Genomic DNA, 22,908 nt, shown 5'->3' with positions numbered 1-22,908 from the left:
GACTTAGGTGAGTTGGCCATTGAGTGGCGCCGACCAAGTACAACACCTATTAGGAGGTGTGAGTTAGTTTAAGTGAAAGGACTGAAAAGAGTAAAGTTGGAAGCAATCCAAAAAAATATACGGACTTATGACCTCACTAAGGATGTAACCTTTAATAAAGTAGAATGACGAACTATGACTCATGTAGCCGACCCCAATTAATTAAAAAAAAATTAAAATGATAATAAGGACTACAAATTGTGCATATATCATATTCTTGCACAAGATTTTTACTCCATCCGGTAAAAAGACCTACTTAAGAGGATTTTTTAATGTAAAATTTGAGATTGAAAATTAAAATCAACATATGAGCATTTCTTAAATGCTCCCAGTGGAGCGTATAATCTTTTGACTACTACAGATCCCATGGCCCATTATATCGAGATCGATCCTCGAGTTAATTTTAAGTGAAACTGATTAATGGTCATAGAATATATATCGTCATTACCATTCAATTACTACGTGAACGATGATGGAGATCAAAGGGCTCCGTCGAGAACATAACATGACCCAATTAATATATCCATTATCTCTCAATTGTTGACACGGCTATTCAAATTCCTCCCACTTAAAAATCCATCTCAAAAATGAATTTTGGACCCAAAATTCAACAGGTCCTCAATCTTGAGCACCAAGCCATAAATATGAAAAATAGTTGTAATGAAATCCTTAAAAATAGTATATTTTAAACTTTATTTTGCACGATTCATAAATATTCAATTTAATTATTCAAAGATTATTGGATTTGCACAATTTTTTGAGTTATTTTTATTCATTGCAAATTATCAAATATGCCTTATTATTCGAGCTGCAAAATCATGGATGCAAAGCGCCTAGAGTGATTTGGGATGTCTTTTATATCCTAAATTCATCTCCTAGAAGGATTTTAAGAAGAGACTGCATTTGAATAAGGTACCTTTCTTGTATAGTAAACTTTTGTTTTGTCCAAAATCCCTTTAAAAAAATCCTAGAGATGGATTTTGGATGTAGAATTTCACAAAGCTGATCATTACAACTATTTGTAATATAAAAATATAAATTAAACTGTAAATTATATCATTCTATAAAGCTTAAGATGAAAAATAAAATAAAAATGATCCACATTTAATTTCAATTCCATCTATTTTTAAAACTTAAAATTTATTCTCTTTTTTTTGTTTCATGATCCTCGTTGTTGAATTTATGAACATGTCAAATTTAGATACAAAATCCACCGCTAGAATGGACCTTAAAAGTATACAACACTTGCACACATACAATAATACAAAGAAACTAATTACTTTTAATATAAGGAGATCACAATCACTCATGTCCGTCACAGTTCAAGTCAGGTGGTTGTGAGCGTGTCATTGATTAAACTCAAAATTCGAAAAAAGTATCTTGAACTCGATGTCATACCCAACATTGTCCAATTTGAGCTAGTAGCAATTGTGTCCTCCTTATAACAAAGAAAAATATTGGAAAAAGTTTATATAAGGTTGCAACCTTAAAGTGTGAAATAGAGATGCACCTTATAAATCTATCGGAAAAAGTTGTTTAAATGTTGAAAAACCCTCTAAGTGATCATCTTGACATCAAAATATATGAATATGAAAAATAATAATATGTTGTAAAAGACACTACTTTTGAGACTTAGATTAATGGTGGTATTGTGGAATAATGAAAATGTTAGGGTCTTTAATCGACCACCATCCAAAATCGCAACCATGTTATCATGCTCGCGCTTCTTGCGCAGTGCTACTTGCAGAGCTTTTGTAACTCGCTCAAGTTGCAGGTATTTTTTTTCGTTTTAATTTTGGTTTTCTGCAATACCCTTTGATGTATATTGTTTATTGAGGAAACAGTTGGAGTTAACTGGGTTTTATTCTGTATTTCTAGTCGAATATAAATACAAAAAGGACGACGTAATTCACTAGTAATGGATTGAGAAATTTGAGAGTTTATCAAAGCGAGAATTAGGGTTTTTGAACCCTCAAATATTTAGTGATGGTTCCTAAACTGAATTTTATTGCATTACTTGCAAGTTATTATATGTGTAAAAGGTTACGAGTATTTTTACTTTGTCGAATAACTGCTGATATCTGGGTTTTCGAGTTTCAATTTGTTTATTTATTTATGGCACTTGGAGAGATAGATGCCAATGCAGATGTCAGTGATTATGAGGGTTGTATTTTAGATAATTTTGTAGTGTAGTATGAATATTCTGAGTTTAGATAGTACCGGAAATCTTGGCTGTTTGGTTGATTTTTTATCTAAAATTTATTAATATTACGATTTATTTTTTGTCATAATTATTTTTGAGAATGGTGGTATTTTTTTGGGGTAATGATGGTTTTCTGACCCATCATAATCAGAATAAAAAAAACTTTCCAATCATAGAGATAATCAGCAATTTATCACAATATTGAGACTTATGATAGCTTTTGAAAGTTATATCACTCAGGGGACCCAAAATAGAAGTGTTTCATGAATTTCACTTTTATTTTGTGTCCATTTATACCATTATTGCTAATACAGTGGGAAATTACTCAGAACTCTAAGGTATTTTGAAATGTGCCAGATGCCAAACATGTTATTGTTTTCAATCGCTATTTTGTAACTTTGGTCTTCATTTCAATGTTTTTTTCCTTGATGAATTGCATGGCATTTGTTCAATCTAATTGATTCTGTGTATTTATATTAGTACACCCACATTCTTGTATTTATATTAGTAAACCTGAATTCTGATTTGACAGGAATTTGCTTTTTGTCAAGATGTAGTAGAAACATGTGTGCTGGCCTTTTTTTTTTGAGAAATAGGATAACTGTATTAAATCATAATAGTATTACAAAAAAACTACAAGAAATAGTAGAAGGTAGCCCACGGAATGGGTGCTCAGACTGTATAATCAAAAAAGAAAGTAACTAGGTGGGTACAGACTACACACCTCCCATATGCTCCGACTATACAACCAAGCGAAAAACTAAATATAAGATACTCTAAAAAGGGCCAAAAAGATAAGGCATAAAGGTGAGAGTAGATAGAGAAAAGAAATTGTATGGATAGGGGAGTATAATGATGGTCGGATGATAGCAGCCACTAGAGTCCCATGGGGAGAGGATCAAAGATTCAAAACCATAGAGCTCTAGAGTGAGGGAGAGAAAGAGGAGAGGAGAGAGCAGAGAAATAAGAGAAAGAGATGGGAAGAGCAAGAACCTGCTAGGGAGAGAGCGGGAAGAAGATAGGTTGGATATTAACGATCAAATTAGACATTAAAGATAGAGATCATGGAGAGTGGGCAAGTATGACACTTCGTCTCAAGACATTCCTAAAGGTCATCTCCATTGCTTCATTTTCCCCAAATACTTTTTTGGGTGCTTTCTTTTATTGAAATGCATGGTATTGTGATGCATTTACCTTTATAACAGTTAGCCTCCTTTATTAACTGTTAGGTCGTGGATTTTGGCTTCGACATATGTATAAATTTCAACTGAAGTTGACCAAATTCAAAGTTGTTTTATTGGGTTTTGTGAATGGTCCTCATTGATATTCAATAAATAGTTTATCTGAAATTTCAAATTCCCTTGGCTCCCTCTAAGTTAATATTAAGTTATGGAGGATGAAATTTTATGCTAAAAAGTAAAAACATTTCTGATATCCAAATCTTCAGTTCGATCCTCAAGGGAGCCTGTTTCTGTATGTGAATATTAATGCATCTGTATGGTAAGTTTTAAATGTTCATGGATTTCCTGAAATGAGACAGTCTCTAGTTAAGTTGATAAGCATGGCAGGCTTTCAATCCGTTACTTTTGTTTTCATTCAGAATCCAGGTCTGCTCGCTCAACAGGGAGAATTGGTATGTTGATTTTGTGGGGCTGATTATGGGGGAGCTTCAAATGTCAGCAAAACTAAATCTTCGAAGCAGTATATTTACGGGGTCATCATTATTAAATCACAGATTTTTACGGAACAGAGCAGCTTCTAATCATGTCAATAGACTGAATCAAAGATTACACTTTTCTCAAAGATTACAATTTTCAAGGACAGTTGCAGTGAATGGAAAATCTGTTTCAGAATCATATAATAATGGTAGAAAAAGCTCAGGAGATGATTTTATTACTAAGGTTCTATCTGAGAACCCAAGCCAGGTAGAGCGCAAAATCTTAGTTGGGAAAAACCTTTATACTCTAAGAGAATGGGAGCAGTTGAAGTCAAGAAACAGAACCCTTCAACTAGCAAAGGAGTTATTTGAGAAGTTGGGATCCAAGTTGAAATTAGATAGTCATGAACACATTGTAAATGAGGAAAGAAAGGCCGGGCTTGATGAGAGAGAAAGTACAGCCAAGCCAGTTAATCTTCAAGACATCCTTAGAGAGTTTAAAGGTGAACTCTATGTCCCTGAAGAAGCATTGAAGAAACGACTATCAGAAGAGGAGGAGTTTGATAGAAGCCTGGCAACGTTGCCAATAATGAGGCTGGAAGATTTCCTGAAAGCCATGAGAGGTGATACGATAAAGTTATTGACTTCTAAAGGCAGTGCCAGTCTTGCTTCTAATTATGGGCATTATGATTTCATTGTGGAGCTGAAAGAAATTCCTGGGGACAAGAATCTACAGAGAACCAAGTGGTAAGGCCGATGACTTACATGGAAATTACACTATAATCCCGTGGACTACGAGACACCATAGCACATTGGATTTTAGTAATTGCCAACTCTTTATATTGTCTCTTTTTTCTTATCATCTCTTATTTTTGGTTGAGTATACTCTTGAGTGATCTTTTGATCTTTATAAGCATACATCATGGATAATTGTTCTATCTGTATATTTTATGTCAGGGTAATGCATTTAAGCGACGAAGAAGCCCAAGCAGTACTAGAGGATTACACTGGGCCTCGGTATGAAATTGAGAAGAGTACCATGGTGCTTGATCCTTCCTTGGAACTTTCCATTTTGGCTTATTCCCTAACTGTTCTGAGCTCTTTTTCGCATACTTACAGCAGCTCTTTTTCTCATACTTACATGCCAGTTAAATTTCCCTTGCACTGTGGATTTTCTTTGTTCGTTTATCAAAGAGAAGAAGTTTTTGACCTCTATACGGAGTAACTTCAGAGTGCTTGCATTTGTAGAAATGATTTCTTGTATTTGAAGGATGCCAAATTAATTCTGAGACATAGATATGTTTTCATTAGTTCCAATATGATTTTTTATTCATAACAAACGCACATGCCTACATGCTTGGATTTTCACACAACACATATGCTTGTATATGTCTACAAATGATCACAAGAATGTGTACATTTGCATACTCTTTGTGTTTGCTCTTTACCAGGTGTTGCTTCTTGTGCAAATTATGTTGAATATGTGTTGTTCACTGCTTTTATGTTCTATGCTGTTATGAATAAAAATTTTTGGAATTAAATCAGATGCCTTCTTTTATTGTTTTTTTAAACTTTCAGTATATTATCTTGTTATTATCTTTGAAATGTATTTGTATGTGTTCTTTCTATTGCAGGCTTATGTTGGCAAACTACCACAATATCCTCATCCAGTGGCTTCTTCCATATCAAGCAGAATGATGGTTGAGCTTGGGATGGTAACATCATTTATAGCTACAGCTGCTTTTGTGATTGGAGGATTCTTTGCATCTGCAGTCTTTGCTGTTACTAGTTTTGTCTTTGTTGTCGTTTCATATGTTGTTCGGCCTCTGGTATTGCCTATTATTAAACTCAGCCTTAGTCTTATCTCCAGTGTTGTGGAGGTAATATGGGATAAGATCATTGATATCTTCGGTGATGGAGGGGTTTTCTCAAAGATTTATGAAATTTACACTTTTGGTGGTGTGTCTGCCAGTCTTGAGGTTTTGAAAACCATTTTGATGGTGTTGTTGACAATGGTTCTTCTCGTTCGTTTCACTATTTCAAGGAGACCGAAGAACTTTAGGAAATGGGTAAGCTATAGTTTATCTGGTAACAACATAGTGGAAAATTGGAATCAGCAATTTCACTAAGCAAGTTTATCATGTTTCAGGATATATGGCAAGGCATTGAATTTGGCCAGTCCAAGCCACAGGCTCGAGTTGATGCAAGTGTTCCCACCTTGTTTGTTTCATTTATTGAATTTTCCATATATCTTATTCTAGCGTAGATTCTTCTCATGCCAATCATCCCAAAAAAAAAAAAAAAGAATAAAAAAACAAAAGGGGAAAAAAGAGCAGAGATTCTTCTCATCGGTTGCAAAAGCTGAAAAATTAAATGTTGGTTTTCTTTTTAAGTCAAATGTTTACACCTTCAATTGTGGGATATTGTCAGGGATCAACCGGAGTCACATTTAATGATGTGGCAGGGATTGAAGAAGCAGTGGAAGAGTTGCAAGAGGTATGAAATTTTATTTTGGTTTCATTTAATGACCTACTGGGTTATGAAAACTGCATTATGCACTCAACTAAAGGAAACTGCTGAATTCCATTACTTTTGTAAAAAATATCAAACTGTCACAGGCATTGGCTTCTGAGTACTGCACAACCACAACAATTTTTTCAGAAAATATGGCACTTTTTTAATATTTTCAATGAAATGACATTACCTCCTAATATGGTTTTGGCTAATTTCATGCACTTCGCATTTAACTGTCGTATTTGTCTCTAAACATGATTTGGTAAGAAATGTGTGATCCTCAGTTGCTGCATGTAAGGGTATGCCTGTATCTCTGTCTTTTTGTTGATTCACACAACACACAGACACACTTTTTCTTGCATCAATTATGTCTTCTCCATCTTCTCCTCCTAGTGGAAATCTTTAAATTGAATTTCTTTTGTGTCATCCTAGGACCGGGCTATCTTTTTTAGCCTTTACCTCTCATTGGAAGCAATCTAACTCATTGCTTGTTCCATTATTAGTTGGTGAGATATTTGAAGAATCCTGAGTTGTTTGATAAATTGGGTATAAGACCTCCTCATGGTGTGCTATTGGAGGGGCCTCCTGGTTGTGGAAAGGTTGGTCTTCTTTGGTTCTTGTGCAAACTATATCACATTGATAGTGAAATTGTGATGAGCATATCTAAGAAGTGTTCTTTGGTATTAGACTTTGGTGGCAAAGGCCATAGCTGGTGAGGCCGGTGTACCATTCTATCAGATGGCAGGATCCGAATTTGTTGAAGTCCTTGTTGGTGTGGGTTCTGCTCGTATCCGTGATCTGTTTATGAGAGCAAAGGTATTGGCAATGTTTGCTTTTTGCTGTTGGGGAATTTCTTTATTATTCTATGACAGCTCATGTTTTTGGTCATGGTTAGTCATACATTAATTTATGTATCTTGGCACTATTGTGTAATGTGTTGGTATGCATCTGCTAACGGGATAGCAAATAGGATATGCTTTGACATTGTAACCATTTGGTCAAGAACTGGGTGCACTCCCTGCTAATGTTATTGTATCTCGCGCACAGGAACATTATCGAGGGTTTTTAGGCAGTCCCATATGGGACTAAGTTCAGGATATATGGAACAAAATCTCATGGTTTCGTGTCGATATTTCTATTTATTTGAAGAGTCCAACTTTATGCGGGAAACCATTGTTGGTTTTGCACTGAAAAATACGTGCAGTAGTGACATTTTTATCCTCAAGAAAATCATGTTCATGCATTAATCTGTCTGATTTCTTTCTGGTTCTAAGCCATCCATATGAACGAAAAAGCGATACATAGACAGGATGAAACACTCTCCCCAACATGGTGTGAACTCCACAAAGCCGTCTCTGTCATTAGATACACCCAAATCAGTTGTTTTTGTCGAACGGGGTTGGTCACACCATGGCTTTGACATCCATATACCCTCTCAGAACGTAACAAATAGAACATCACGCTTTCTTAAAAATATTTCCAACTTCTAAAGAGCAGATTGAGTCTTTTATGCATTATCCAGAAGATTGAAATTAGCAATTATGGCCTTAAGTATTTATCCATAAGATCTTGTGCTTTTGCCGACTTAAATAGAATCAATACGTTCAAGAGCTCCTCGTCCCTAGATAACATGTCATTGCATTGTCATTCTCATCCCCTAAAAGCAGTTGGTCTTAGAGTACTTACTTAAAACATGTTTGTATGCTTGGTATTGCTATTAGTGCTGCACGAGGGGGATGTCAGCTTAAAGCAAATTGCCCCATATCAATAGTGTTACTCAATGCCCAGCTTGAACAAGCATCCTGGCCACCCCTCCAATGACACATCCCAGAATTGCTCCAAAATCCCTCCTCATCATATAAAAAATCTTAGGCTCAATAGTCTTGATGGTTCTGAGATCCATTTTGTCCTCTTTGTCAACTCTTCCTTATGACAACCTTTTGTGTGCCCATCTGTCTTAAAAGTGAGCATCTTTGCTTGCATGTCATATATGGCTTGGGAGTCCCTATAGGATTCCACTAAAACCAAGAAATACTAGAGAAATTTAGGTCACTCCCAAAATCTTCCGAATGTTCTTTCATTGTTTGATTAAGTTATGCTGCCACTGCCCTTTGCTTCTCTTCACAAATATCTAAAGTTAAAGATATCGGAACACTATGATTACCTATTAAGATTTTATTCTGTCTAGAATGCCAAACAAACCTCCTTTTTCATGCCAACTTTCCCACAGACTTCTCCTATCACCAGTAAACATGAAATTGCAGAGTGTTAACTTCAAATACCTCGGAAAGCTCACTTTGGCAAGTGGTGTATCCTGTATTTGAAGTAAATACCATGTCATGATTTCTTGTCTATAGGAGCTCTAGTTAGTGTATCAGGCTAAGAGGAATTGAAAGATGACATGTGCCTTAAAAATGATATGAGTTTCGATATAGCATTACGGCATCCACCTCTGGATTTGGGTCATAGGACCCTTATATGGCTGCTAGATCAACTGTTTATGTATTTCTAGGTCATTTACTTTCTATGTAACCAGGACATGGACACGCATGCCTGTATCTGATGTGGGCATACTGTGTTGGACTTTGACTTTGACATAGCTCCTCTAACATGACAACACATGGCATGTCCGCAAGTGTTTATGTACTAAGGTGTAGGGGTGTCTACATATAGGTTCTTAGATATTTCCCCATACAATTAACTTAATTAAATATAAATAAGATCAACTAAAAAGTTACACTTATGTCTGAATTCTAGACACATTTATCCAGAAAAATGGATGTGTACAGAAAATTTGGGCAATTGTGTCTGAATTCTAGACATGTTTATCCAGAAAAATGGACGTGTACAGAAAATTGGGACAATTGTGTCTGGAGCATGGACAAACAGGTCCAAACATAAGGATGTCTCTGTCGAAGGCTGATACACTCATACGACACTTATCATGCATCTGTATAATGAAAAGATTTGGACACTTCGTAGAAGAGTCGAGTGGAATGTCTAGCATGTAGAGATGTGCATTGGACAAAATGTCTACATCAGAATTACTGAACATGACATAGTTTACCTTTATGCCTGACTGCTTGATTTATAGCATATGATGTATTGGAGCTAGCACTCTTTACATGCTTTCATTGGCGCATTGGGTATAGTTTACATAATACATTACCAGTAACTGAGTATTCATCTTTCTGTCCTTTTCTTGGTCATCTCTTTATTAAGTATCCATTCCTTCTCATTGTAGTATGAACTAATTTTTCTAAGTGTGGTAATGTAGGTCAACAAACCTGCTGTTATTTTTATTGATGAAATTGATGCGTTGGCAACTAGGTAAGAGGGGTCTCTCCAAGAGTGAGTGTGTTTTAAAAATTGGGGCCTTCAAAAATAATATTTGTCAATGCAATCTAGGATTTACTCAATTACATTGGAATTTATGCTTCCAATTTTCCATAGATCTAAGTAATTTAATGTTACTAAAGTAGTGTTTTATAAGTATATTTGCGATTTATTTCTTGTAGTTTAAATATGTTTAAAAGGGGAGAGAGGGACATCAAACTCTTAGGTGTTTATCTTTTGAGAACTTTGTGGAGTCAAACCCTTAGGTGTTTATGTTTTGAAAATTTGGTAAACAGGGGAAAAAACACTAGAGAAGGGCTTATTGAATTCTTTGATTGAATGCCATAGAGAAGGCTCAGTAGCACCTCCCAAGGCCTCTCCTTTCTAAAGTATTCTGTAATTCTTCTTCTCTCCTTTCCCCTTTATTCTCTTCTTCTCCTTTTCTTCCCCTAAATTCTTTTGTCCTCTCCGTTCTTTCCCTTCTTCCCTTTCCTTAAATTCTTTCGTATTTCTTCCTCCTTTCTTAATTTTCTCTTTCTTCCTTTTTTTCCTATTTTTTTAGTTCTTTAAATTTTTGCTTTTATCATAAACCTCCAAGCCAACAAACACTCCCCAATAAAAAATCTATTGAAACCTAAAAGTAACCGATAGGTCATTCCTTGAATTAACCGAAAATAAAATCCCTTGAAACCTTAATTCCAATATGCATCTAGAGCCAAAACCCTATTTTGTTTACACACCATTAACTCTGAATTGGTTGTGCAGACCCTTTCAAATTGATTTAAAGTTATTGTATGCCCTTTTCTTCTTTACATGTTGGTGGCTAGCTTTAAATTTGATTGGAATCAATTTTTGTTTTGCTGATTTTTTTTTTAGGACAGATTTCAACCCCTTGTGGATCCAAAATCTCATCTTGCAGGCATTAAAGCAAATTTTTAAATTGCAAGTTGATTTACACAAGTTCATTTAGTTAGTTTTGTGGATGCTTACCTACTGAATTTGTAGCTGTTTAACCTTAGAAAAAAAGAAAAGAAAACGAAAACTCTTGTAATCAAAGATAAGTGAGTGGTTGATCTAAGATTACATCATTAACACCCATCTCCATCTCCTAATCCTAAAAAGCAATGCATTTTTCATAAAATGGTAGCCAATATTAGAGCCATCATCTGTCTGCAACCATCTTTTGAAAACCAAGAGTGTCGGCATGTTTGCCCTCAACTTTTCCCAAGTACAAGGTTTTCCCCCATTTGGAAATTACTTCATCGAGCATCAAATGATGAGTAGAGAACAAATGGACAGATATGGGTGTTCTAAAGGTCTCAGTTGCCATATTCATTTCTTACTAAGTTTGGGCCTTCGAGTATGTTATAGATGCTTCTAGATAAAGGATCATGATTCTCTATAATTGATATGATTTGTCGTAAGTGTTGGGATGCTAAGGTTTGATCTCATGGTTGGGTTTTTTTGCAATAGTTCCAAGATGGTCGGTTGCACATGTAAATGCTTTGCCCTTGTAAAGCCCCTTGTAAATGATGTACTATAATACCAACATGCCATCAAGATTGGTGACTTCAATTTATATCACATATATTTGTATATAGTAGTGCTTTGAGGAAACAAGAGCTCAAATCGTGAATGTGCCTGGTTTCATTCTTTCTGGCTCAACTAGAGGTTCCATCAGTTTCTCCTTCTTGGTTCATCATTCCTGTTTGAGCCAACTGAAATCTTTTATTTGACTATTCCTGGTCCCTGTGAAATCTCCAGTCCATTCTGTTCTTAGATTTGTAACTATGCTATATAAATCTTGACCAAATGATTTTTTATTTTTTCCTCATGCGATACACTCCACCTGTATAGTAAATGTAAGCATGGATTGAGATTTTGTTTTTATGTGAGCAGGCGCCAAGGGATTTTTCGTGAATCCACTAATTACCTTTATAATGCTGCTACACAAGAGAGGGAGACTACATTGAATCAACTCTTGATAGAGCTCGATGGGTTTGATACTGGCAAAGGTGTAATATTCCTAGGTGCAACCAACCGCAGAGATTTATTAGATCCAGCACTTCTACGACCAGGCCGTTTTGATCGAAAGGTTTGTTAGCCATAACATACTTCTGTACTTTGTTTCATGTTGCTGTCATTTTCAGACTTCTAGAGATTGAAACTTATCTTGATTTAATAGTGGACACTTGGTAGTTTTTAGTGCTTTGGTACTTATTCCTCATCTTGTTTGTGTGAGTTTAGTGTGAGATATGGAATGATATTTTGTATCTCATGCTTTTGTTCATTTTAGTGGGACACCTGTAATGATGCCTTCCTCTCTTTCTCTCTCTCTCTCTCTCTCTCTCTCTCTCTGTTTTGCCTTTTTTTTTGTGTGTATGTGTGTGTGCAGATTAGAATTCGTCCTCCAGCGGCTAAAGGGAGATTGGATATTTTGAAAGTTCATGCACGCAAAGTTAAAATGTCACCCTCAGTTGACCTGTCGAGCTATGCACAAAATTTACCCGGTAGTGCCCAGCTGCTATTTATGTTTTGTTTGTTCCTGTAAAGATTAATTCTATCTTCCACTCTGAATGTTTGGTTTTCTTACTATCAAAGTGGATGACGTAGAATAGTAAAAGCCTCCATTCACTTTGGCATGGAAAGAAACAATGCCTACTGATTCTTATTTAAGAAAATCAAACACTAGCTCCATCTTACATGTTTCGACATGTAAACAGTATCTGAAGAATATTTTTCTGAAAGGCATAAGAAGTTACTGAGAATGTCATCAATAGCATATAAACAGTGGTATGAAGGAGATTTTGAGTTTCTCTGTATTGTCAAATTAGACCTATTTACTTCACAATTTTCAGTCAGAGTTGTTTTTGGATTCAAATATTTGATCAAATAGCCTTTGACATGTGCTTGTGAGGAACATACTGGGTGTCACTGAGACTGGTGACCACAAGACAGAGAGTTGGGTATTCTATATGTAGAATTTATGAGATGTTTGTGTAACTTTGTTAACAACTCTTGATCTGAAGGTTTTACTTTTGGTGTCATAGGATGGACCGGTGCAAAATTGGCTCAGCTAATGCAAGAGGCTGCTCTGATGGCAGTCAGAAATGGCCATAAAGCAATCTTTCAGTCTGACATGGACGATGCAGTTGATAGACTCACTGTGGGCCCGAAACGTGTAGGAATAGAATTGGATCATCAAGGACAATGCCGGAGAGCTACTACTGAAGTGGGAACTGCATTGACATCTCATTTGCTTAGACGCCTTGAGAATGCAAAAGTCGAATTTTGTGAACGTATTTCGATTATTCCTCGTGGCCAGGTTTGTAAACATTTTCCATCTTGTACTGCTTGCTATGTGTACTTTCTCTCTCTCTCTCTCTCTGTACCACTTATGTCGTGCATAGCAGCTTTACATTCTCTCTCTCTCTCTCTCTCATGGTATAGCTCATAGTTAGTGGGTTGCTCCAAAAATTTAAATAAAATGTGGAAGTTTGAAGACATGGAAATACATCAATAAGAAAAGAATAATTTTTTTTCAGAAATTTCAGATTAGTGATATCGAGGATGATATATACTAGTCAAAATAATATACAAGAAAATGCAAAGTATTCCTCTCATATCTTGAAAGAACCAAGAAGAGGTCCAAAGTTGCTACTGACTTTGTATGGGTGCATATTACTGAACTATCCATACCAAAAGAAAGCAAGATTTGTAATATCTGTTTTTAAAGAATTGTGCTTTCTGGCAATGTATAAGTGAGGTAGGTGAGATTTTGTGCAAAAGAGAGAAGTATTTGTTATTGAAGAAGAATCTGAAGAGTTCTAAGAGTAAGCATCCTTCAGTCGTTTGTAGGCTTGGAGATAATTTAGCTCCTTTAGAGGGAGACAAAGGTCTCAACATCTGTAAGAATCGCCTGATATCTGTGCTACAGAAATCTACTCTAGGGAATTAGAAAACTGAAATTCTGGTTGATTAGATGTGAAGATTGTTTTGTGATACTTGGTTTCAGTCAAATTTGCCTTTAATAACTCCCATGCATCAAAGTTATCAACTTGACACCCTATAAGTTAAAAAATAAAATAATAATCTAATAATGCTTGCAGACATACTCTCAAATTGTTTTTCATCGTCTTGATGATGAAGCCTACATGTTTGAGCGGCGTCCACAGCTTCTTCATCGTCTTCAGGTTTGCATCTTAGCCTTCACTAGTTATGTACTTTCCCTTTTGCAATTAATTATTATAATGAAAAGTGTAGAATATAAACAGTGAAAATCATAGGTCATTGGGATCATGAGACGATGAAATGTTGCCTGGTGATTAGGAGAGTGAGACCCAATGCTGGGGTGTGTCCTGCTCTGGGATTCCACCCCCTCTCTCTCCCCCCATCAATGTCCATTTCATCGGACAGTCATGAGCCCCATGGAGTATAACTTTCCATAGTCCATTGGAATAGAGTTTACCGTCCCTGACCATAGTTCATAGGCAATTCTTTTGGCATACTTTAAATGTTAATATGCATTACTTTTAATTCTTAGGTACTCCTTGGAGGGAGGGCTGCTGAAGAGGTTATTTATGGACGTGATACATCAACAGCATCTTTAAGTTATCTTCAAGATGCATCTTGGCTTGCTCGTAAAATTATATCCGCGTACTTTTCTGTACTTCTCCTCTAGTATTGAAGATTGGACTTTGTTTCCTTATTAGCATAACTCTTGATGTTAAAAGAAAATGGAACTTGTGTGTTTAAGCAGCATTAGATATTTGATTTACAAAGAACCAAAGAATCCCCATTTCACGTGGCAATTGTTATTCACCCCTCTCTCTCTCTCTCACAGATGGAACTTGGAGAAATCTATGACAATTCATGGAGAGCCAGTTCCATGGAAGAAGAGTCCTAGCTTTATTGGTCCGCGATTGGACTTTGAAGGATCTCTGTACGATGACTATGGCCTTTTTGAACCTCCTCTTGGCTATAAATTGGAAGATAAGGTTGCTACTAGAAGTGAAGATTTGTTGCGAGACATGTATCAAAAAACAGTTTCTTTAATAAAGAAGCATCATGCAGCTTTAGTCAAAACCGTGCAAGTATGTATTTATCCTCTAATGACCATTTATTGCAAGTTTATATATATCAATATCAAGCAAATTACTTGAAAACCATGTACATAATAGATGTCGACAAGTAAATTGCAATGAACGAATTAAAAAGCACTCTTTTTATTGTGCAGGTTCTTCTAAGTGAAAAGGAAATTAGCGGAAACCACATCGAGTTCATATTGAATAATTACCCTGCTGATACTCCAGTCGATTTAGTTCTTAAGGAGGAAAATCCGGGAAGGCTGGTGAGGAATTGCACGTTCTTCTGGACTTTGTGAATTATATGCATGTTTATCTATGGAAGGTGTTGTATTGCATTGCGGGTTGCTCAGTTTAGAATTTAGGTATTAATTGTAGGATAGAGGTTTGCATAAGGTTGCAACCTTAAAAATTCAAAGTAAGGCGCACCTCCAAACCTTGTCATAAGATGCAGTTTAGTATCAAATTTTTTTAGGGTGGCGGGAGAATCTTTTATCTCTAATTATATAATTTTAAATTCGAAAAATAGTTTAAATCAAGCAGATAATGTAAATGCATGAAAATCTTGAAAATGGACAGTCCAGATAATGTGTTGCAAGATGTATTATTTTTGGGACTTGAAACTTTTTTTGTTCCCTGTATTCACACATCTCTTTGTCGAGATGATCAATTAGATGGTTTTCCAATATCAAAATAGCCTTTTCTAATGGAGTTTTATAATGCACCTTAATTCTTCAAATTTAAGGTGTTAAACCTTATATAAACTTTTTCCCTGTGTCCTTTTTTCTTGGCTTCAATAGTTAATGTCATAATATTTTAAGGAATTGAGGGGTTTTACCCACACCATTTCTTTTACCATTTTTGGAATCTGTGATGCGTATAGGTACAGGTTTGAAGGACGGGAAGAGGCTTGATGTCACAATGGCATCCCCACAGCCCCATTTGTAGCTGACGTCATCATAACATGAAAGGCCCCTTAAGAGTGTCTTCATTTGTCTTTTGTCATTTTATTCAATTAAGCCCCATATAGTTTTAAACGAGTAATTGTTTTGTATTTTAAATGATTTAATTAATCACACGTCATTTTGGCACGCACATGATCTTATTCACATGGGCCTAGGGTTTTGGGCATGCCGTGTTATTTTGGCCTAAAGCCTTATTATGAGAGTAAAAATTTAAAGTAGTTTTTTGTATGGCATCACCTTATTAATTTAAGCTTATGTGAATTTCATCATATGGTTTATCCTACCACATGAAAGTACGATATTTTACAAATGACTTGGGGGGCGCCCGGCTATCCATTTAGTCCTTTAATTTCAAATTTATCATCAGTACTTTTGGAGTTGAGAAATGACGTTTTTTATAACTTTTATCTATGAAGGATAATTTTGTAAAATGGATAATCTAGGGTTTTTTAAAAGAGTGATAAGGACATGAAATCTCATCATTTGATTTTGATAGTAGACAGTGATGAATGAGTAGGATAAAAACCTATCAGGTGTTATAGATGATGAGTATTAAGGGTCATAAGTCACTTAAAATGTCACACTTGATTTTGCCTCTTATGGCTTCATTCTTTTTTTTCTTTTTTTCTTTTTTTTCTTAGAACCAATGTTAACAACTTTCATGGAAGAAATAAATTACAGAGTCGAAATTATACATCATCTGAGATCGCAAGAGAGTGTTAAGGAAACACCACGTTTAGAGAGAGAATTAGAGAGCTCCAGGCTACATCTTTGTTCCATCTTGTTGTGAGCAAAGTCCGTGTGGCCATTGAAGCTTCCTCCCGTGGTGTCCAGGCTTGAGGTAACTTCTATAGGTTCGTTCTTTTTTTTTCTAGAGTAATTTGATCATCTTCTTCTTGCAGTAATTTCCATTTTACAATAGCTTTTTCATACTTATGTACTTGAGCATTCATAAATCGCCCCCTTGTGAAACTATGCTTGCATATCATTATATGTGTATCATCTTTTTTTTATTATAAATGTTATCTTTATTTATTATAAAAAAAGATTTTTTTGGGTAAGTATAGAAAAGGAATTACCCAAGCGGGATTACATCATCATAAAAAAAAAAAAAAGTGAAGGCAAAGAAGCCCCTTCGGCTTTTAGCTAACAGCTAACACATCCGTTAACGAGTTTGCTTCCCTAAGGGTAGTCTAGTTGAATACTTTGCACCTAGACACCATGTTCTTCTTGTTTTTCATCTCCTAATTTATCAAATGCATATCAGTAGCATTTGGTGTGTATACGAGTATCATTTCATTAGCCTGGTCTTTGAGTGTTTTTTTTATTGAGAACTACTCTTGTTTCTTTAAGTCTATGGTTATATCTCATATAATTCAAGCTGTTTATAGCTGACTTTTGCAAACTATTTAAAACATCAAAAGTTCATCTCTCTCTTACTTTAAAGTAATCAAGTGCATTTGAAATTTGTATGAGCTTCCCATTTGAAAAGTGAGATCTGCCCTTGTAATTTGAGTCATCATTGGCTTCTTATTGGACAAAACTAACTACTTATGAGATCCACTTAAGTGACCCAAGCACAAAGGGTTCGATCATCGGCTTCCCGCCATTATTTTGAGGGTTTGATCATCGGATTCCCACCATTATTTTGAACTTCTGTGACTTTGAGTTTATTTGAGTTTTGTACAATCAAGAGTTGATATGTCAAGTTTGGAATTAGTTTATATGCAAGAGAAAAGTATTCATGAAGTCCATGCACAAGTGTTTATACTAAGCGATGCAGTTTGCTTCTTTATGACTTGAGGACTCCATAGAGCTGTATTTCTTTTATTTTCAGTGACATTTGAGTCTTTTATTTTCAGTGACATTTGAGTCTTTGTAAATCAATAATTGTGTGAGAGAAGTTTTTGTAAAAAAATTTAAGTTAACTAGTGCTGTGTTGTAAAAGGAGCAACAGAGACTCTATACTACCGCCGAGGACACTAGCCATTCACGAGGAAAAAGCCCAAAATATGAGATGAGCCTCACAGCCTTAAGCTTCTTTTGTTATTTGCCCGGTATAACCAGAGGTGGCTGACTCTGGATTTGATCCTTGACATGTTTTAGATGACATGTGTTTATTGCTAGCATATTTAAGAGCAAGAGAGAGGGAGAGAGAGAGTTTGAAGATGGCTATGCCTAGATTTTATAATTTGTTTCCATGGAGATGACCAAGCAGGCATCTCATTCAATGGAGAGAAAATTTACAACACAACATTTACATTTATACAACATAAGAAGATTAGAGGGGTCTGTTATCCCCATTGATCTACCCAAAAAAACAAAAATAAATTTCAATTACCAAAATCACATCATTGGAATGAGATCTCCCAGTGCCACCTTTGTTCTCCAACCAACCGAGATTGCCTTCCTAACAAAACGCTGTAAATCAAGGACAGAATGTAATGGTTCTGTCATCTAAAATATCTCCTCCAATATGTCTAATACACCAAAGGGACTACAACCTTGCTCACTTCATCGCATCCTAAAACATGCCTTTTCCTAAAATGGCCCAAAAAAGCAATGCAAAATATATGGAATGTGTTGCAGTGATCTGTGAAAGAGAATCATGAACACCTCCACCACTATCATATCTGCCTGACAAGTACTCAAGATTTCTTTTCATCCATCATAGCAAAAGAATTATTTTTCACATTGAGCCTCGATGGGCCCCAGGAGTGGCAATTTCAGGCTTTATCTAGGCCTTGTTATTCTGATTCTTGTTAATCTATTTTCCTACTTGTGTCAACTTGACAATCAAAATACCTTCTCAATCCTTCGCAACACTGTCATCTACCATTGATTTGGAAAAGCCTCCCTGTAATTCGAGTCTTCGCCATGAGTGAGTTGTCTCACTGTCGCCTCAGTTGCACGTGCGTTCAAAAGCCTCCTTGCCAACCTATCTCTAGGCGTCACCTTCTTCCGAAGCATTGAGGCAAGTGTTTGCTTTTTCTCTTTGTACTCCGAACTGGTATGGTGTAGTGCTTCTATGTCTTCTCCCATGACTTCTCCTAGGCCTTGTGAAGTTGAGGCAAGTGCAGATTGCCTGAGAACCATTTCGTTGTGTTCCCGAACCTTTGCAAGCTTTGCACGTTTCAAAGCCCTCTTCTCATTCTTGTCCTTCTCTCTCTCCTTTCCCTCCCTAGTCCTCACATTCTTCACCGCTTGTTTAGCAAGTTCCTCAGCAGTTAATGTTTCTAGATCAGAAGGTTGAAATGAGACATCGCTATCTTTGGTACTCGTTTTAAGAATAGAGGGGCCACCAAGGTCTATAGAATCATGTTTTTGAGATGTGTTTGCTATGATAGGATTTCCTTCTACATCTCTAGGTACAATGGGTCCATGAAATGGGCAAACTCTCAGATCCCTTCTTTGACAGAGTCCCCCTTTCTTCAAAGGAGCGAAACATGGCCTGATTTCACCATGTTGTTCGTTGTAATACGTCATTTGAACATTTAGCTCCGCAATTTTTTCAGCAGGAATAACAGCATCATAATCCACTCTACCCCAGTGACACTCGAGTTCCAACCCCCTCTGATTTGCTGGTACATCACGGACCATACCCCAAGAATCCAAAAATGAACCCCACGTCATAACTGGGGCTTTGGCCAAGAGCTGCTGCCTCGGAGAAGAAGGACCAAAACCATCTCCGGCAACAATGGTTTCTTCATCAATTGATTCTTTTCCACTAGTAGAGGCATCATTTTTTGACTCATCACCATATGAATTATAAACCATGTCTTTATTTGCCTCACCAGATAGATTACTGTTCTCATTGCTTTCAACTTCAATCTTACCTTCCTCCCACAAAATCCTGTTCTCGTCATCATCAGGAGCAACACAACCCAGTTCCTCACATCTCTTTTTTGCTAATTGGAGGTCGTTTCGAATGTCAATTAACTCTTTTAGTGCAGAATCTCTAAACCTAACATCAGATGCATCAACCCTCACTAGAACAGAGATCGAATCCTGTACGGTCTTCAAATGCTTAGAAGTCAGAAGCTTGTATAATTCTCTCAACATGTCAAAGACTGCTTTGTTATCACTGTTCTCATGGACAATCATTCCCTCTCTTAATGACTCTAAACGTATGCGGCGCATAGCTAAAGATGTAGACTCTTCCACTGCATTTTCATCATCAACAGAGTCACAACTGAATTTATTGTCTTTTGAATTCGTGCCAGAGATAATCTCAAAACATTCAGAGATTTCATCTGAAGTGGACCGAATCTCACCCTTGATTGATGAGTAATTGCTCTTTAGATTCTCAAACTTATTCACTAGAATTTCCTTTGATCTGATCTCCCTTTCCCTTCTCTCGTGCCGCAATCTTGCTGCTGTTTCTGGCAAGTTGGGGAATTGGAATCTAAGAACATTCTTTAAGTAATTATAACCTAATCTAATCTGCTTGTAATGGAAACCAAACGAATCATTCCATTTCTCCAAGAGTTCAATGGATTTTGAACGCAAGATGGATGCAATGGAAGCAGGAGGTGGAAGAGGCATATTTCTTCTAAAGCCAGTGCTCAGACCCAAAAACCCATCAAAATTAACAACAAGAAGGGATCTGAAAAGCTTTGAACGCATAAATAATTCATCGATTATAAGCAGCGCAAGGTACCGTACCTGACATAAACACACCCCAGCTAGATTATATTGCAAGGTTTCAACCAAACAAGAGTTCAACTAAAAACAATCGCCCTCATTCAAACTCAAAATGAGATGTTCTTGCTTGTATACCTTATTTATAAAAAAAAAGATGCTCAAACCTTTCCAGAAACATTTCTCTTCATTAATCATAAGCCGTGAAAAACACCAATGTATTAACAAAACACTCAACTAAATCTTGGCTACAAACTCTTTTAAGAAAAGGACCATCCACACTGAACTCAATATTCAGACAAATAATTTAAGAAATACGGACCATCAATTAAAAACAGATGTTATACATACAACCTAAATAGGAAATTGGACATGACACTGAACTAATGAATGAATGATGATCAGCCATGAGCTCAAGAAAAGATCAATATCTGCAATGAGAAGGAGCATGCATCTGCAGATAGAAGGAGAGATGAAATCCAAATTTTTTTAATATTGATTGATGATCAACAGAAGCCATAGCAGTATATGAAACATCAACTGGCTGAGCACAAAAAAACCATAAAAAATCTCACTAGAATTTTAAGACTATTCAAAACCCATGTACTTCAACCAAGAAAACAAGCAACAGAACCCTTGATATTACACAAATACCCAAAAACCACGAAATCAAACAAAATTTACAGACAAAACACATTCATATTAAACTGAAGATAATTGACACTCCATAGAAACTCTCATAATTACAATTAGTCCCCCCAAAATTTGACAGCTACCCATAAAAGCAGAAACCCCATCAATACTGCAGCCAATAGCAAAAGGCAGAGAAACCTTTATATTAAACAGATTACAATTTCCAATCAAGAGGGCAGCAATATTCATTTACCTCTAAAACAGACAAAAAGATACAAAATATAGTTCATGGAAAAAGGGGCACCTGTGAGTGATTCTTCTTCATGTTCTCCATTAGGGTTTCGACTGTGACATGCACATTGGCATCAGAGGATTTGACTATGGCTTTTATGGAGTTGAGAAGGGAAGAGTCCAGCTCTCTGGAAGTGGAATGAGTAGCCTTCTCGATCAGCGATGAAAGCTTTCCACCATCACTTGCCATTTTCTTCAAAACCCTACAAATTTTCCATTTTCTGGAGGATCTCTCAGATCAGCAGGTACGAAAAATTACGGGAAGCTGCACGCGCGTGTATCAAAATATAACGGTAGCGAAGTAGAAAGGACACGGCGGTCCTTTGGCATATGGGCCACGTCGAATACGGATGGAATTATATCACAATCCCTTTTGGAATTGTATACAATCAGGGAGTTTACGATTACTTACAATCATCCGATGTTAAGGTTGATAGATAGGGTATGTTATAAGGTTGATAGATCGGATACGTTATAAAGTTGGATAATTGTTTTTTGGAATTTGAGTTTGGTTAGTGAAATAAAGGTTGTCACCCAATGTCACATCCAATGGTCAAGATTAATTGTGACCACTTTGTTCAAAAGGTAAATGATCTCATCATATACTTTTCCATCGCATTTAGTTGCCACCATAAAATCTAAAATCTTTTCACAAATAGAATATATATTTTTGAATGGTTGCCACCCAATTTCACATTCAATGGTCAAGATTAATTGTGACCACTTTATTCAAAAGGATCTCATGATATACTTTTCCATCACGTTTAGTTGCCACCATGAGATCTAAAATCTTCTCACAAATAGAATACATAATTTTGAAGTTTGATAAGCATTCTAAGTCCCCATATCTCTCCTCATAAATTTTGAAGGTACTGTTTATTGTTTATGTTTTCAATAAGGATGTTGTTTGTATAGAGCCGAGGTTCTAAACAATCAAAGTAAAACACACCTTCAAATAGTGTCGAGAGCTTCAGTACTGGAAATCTTTGTGATAGCCTTAAAATATATTTTAATCTTTGATTAAAAAATTTAAAAGTTAAAAAATAGTGTAGAACAAGTAGATCTATTAAAACTTGAAAATTTTGAAAATTGATGGTCCAGAAATGCGCTACAAGATGCACTATTCCCATAACTTGAAATCCATTTTTTTCTCATGTCCATGCATCTTGATGCCAAGATGATTAATTTGAGGATATTTGAGCATCAAAACATCTTCTAGTAAAGTTTTTGAGGTGAGCTCTAATTTGATTGTTTAGAGCCTCGGCTCTATATAAACTTTTTCCTTTCAATAAAGGGGTTGTATATTACAATATTATTAGGCACAAATCGCACAACAAGATTACAATCACTTGCAATAGTCCGATATATAATGTAAGAGAAATTTAAAAAAAAATATTTACTTCAATTTTAAATACAATTAGTTGTTTCAGATCGACTATGAAAAGGTTTCAATTTTTTATTTTCTCTTAATCGAGAGCAGACATCTTAATCCATCATGTCCAGGAATTTCAAGGAGAGGGAGAGAGAGAGAGAGCATAGGGTTTG

General features: G+C 36.0%; 2 protein-coding genes across 3 annotated transcripts; one reads left to right on the top strand and one right to left on the bottom strand.

The window, feature by feature from the left end:
• The first annotated feature begins 1,657 nt into the window (after window positions 1–1,657).
• On the top strand, window positions 1,658–15,928 carry FTSHI1 (FtsH extracellular protease family). Of its 2 annotated transcripts, none has more exons than XM_011628004.3 (17): window positions 1,658–1,813; window positions 3,843–4,646; window positions 4,857–4,941; window positions 5,534–5,968; window positions 6,049–6,102; window positions 6,330–6,395; window positions 6,917–7,012; window positions 7,101–7,229; window positions 9,691–9,743; window positions 11,649–11,844; window positions 12,145–12,259; window positions 12,800–13,074; window positions 13,859–13,942; window positions 14,293–14,405; window positions 14,593–14,842; window positions 14,986–15,099; window positions 15,717–15,928. In XM_011628004.3, the coding sequence occupies exons 1-17, from the start codon at window positions 1,680–1,682 to the stop codon at window positions 15,726–15,728; spliced, it is 3,015 nt and encodes a 1,004-aa protein (XP_011626306.3). In that variant the 5' UTR covers window positions 1,658–1,679; the 3' UTR covers window positions 15,729–15,928. The 2 variants fall into 2 exon arrangements, with proteins under 2 accessions (XP_011626306.3, XP_088725611.1); XM_088869485.1 differs by having other exon boundaries at window positions 1,768–1,813; window positions 4,857–4,916.
• Window positions 15,929–17,956: 2,028 nt separating this feature from the next.
• LOC18442348 (ENTH/VHS protein) lies at window positions 17,957–21,695 on the bottom strand. Its single transcript, XM_006852567.4, has 2 exons — window positions 21,377–21,695; window positions 17,957–20,463 (listed from the first exon to the last, which is right to left on the bottom strand). Exons 1-2 carry the CDS (start codon window positions 21,551–21,553, stop codon window positions 18,631–18,633), a joined length of 2,010 nt encoding a protein of 669 aa, XP_006852629.2. The 5' UTR covers window positions 21,554–21,695; the 3' UTR covers window positions 17,957–18,630.
• Between the last annotated feature and the right edge of the window lie 1,213 nt (window positions 21,696–22,908).

Source organism: Amborella trichopoda, chromosome 1 (assembly GCF_054954075.1).
Source record: "Amborella trichopoda isolate Santa Cruz 75 chromosome 1, AtrichopodaSantaCruz75HAP2 v2.0, whole genome shotgun sequence".
Taxonomy (NCBI): Eukaryota; Viridiplantae; Streptophyta; class Magnoliopsida; order Amborellales; family Amborellaceae; genus Amborella; species Amborella trichopoda.
The sequence above is the reverse complement of the archived record's forward strand: the minus strand, read 5'-3'. Positions and strand labels throughout refer to the sequence as shown.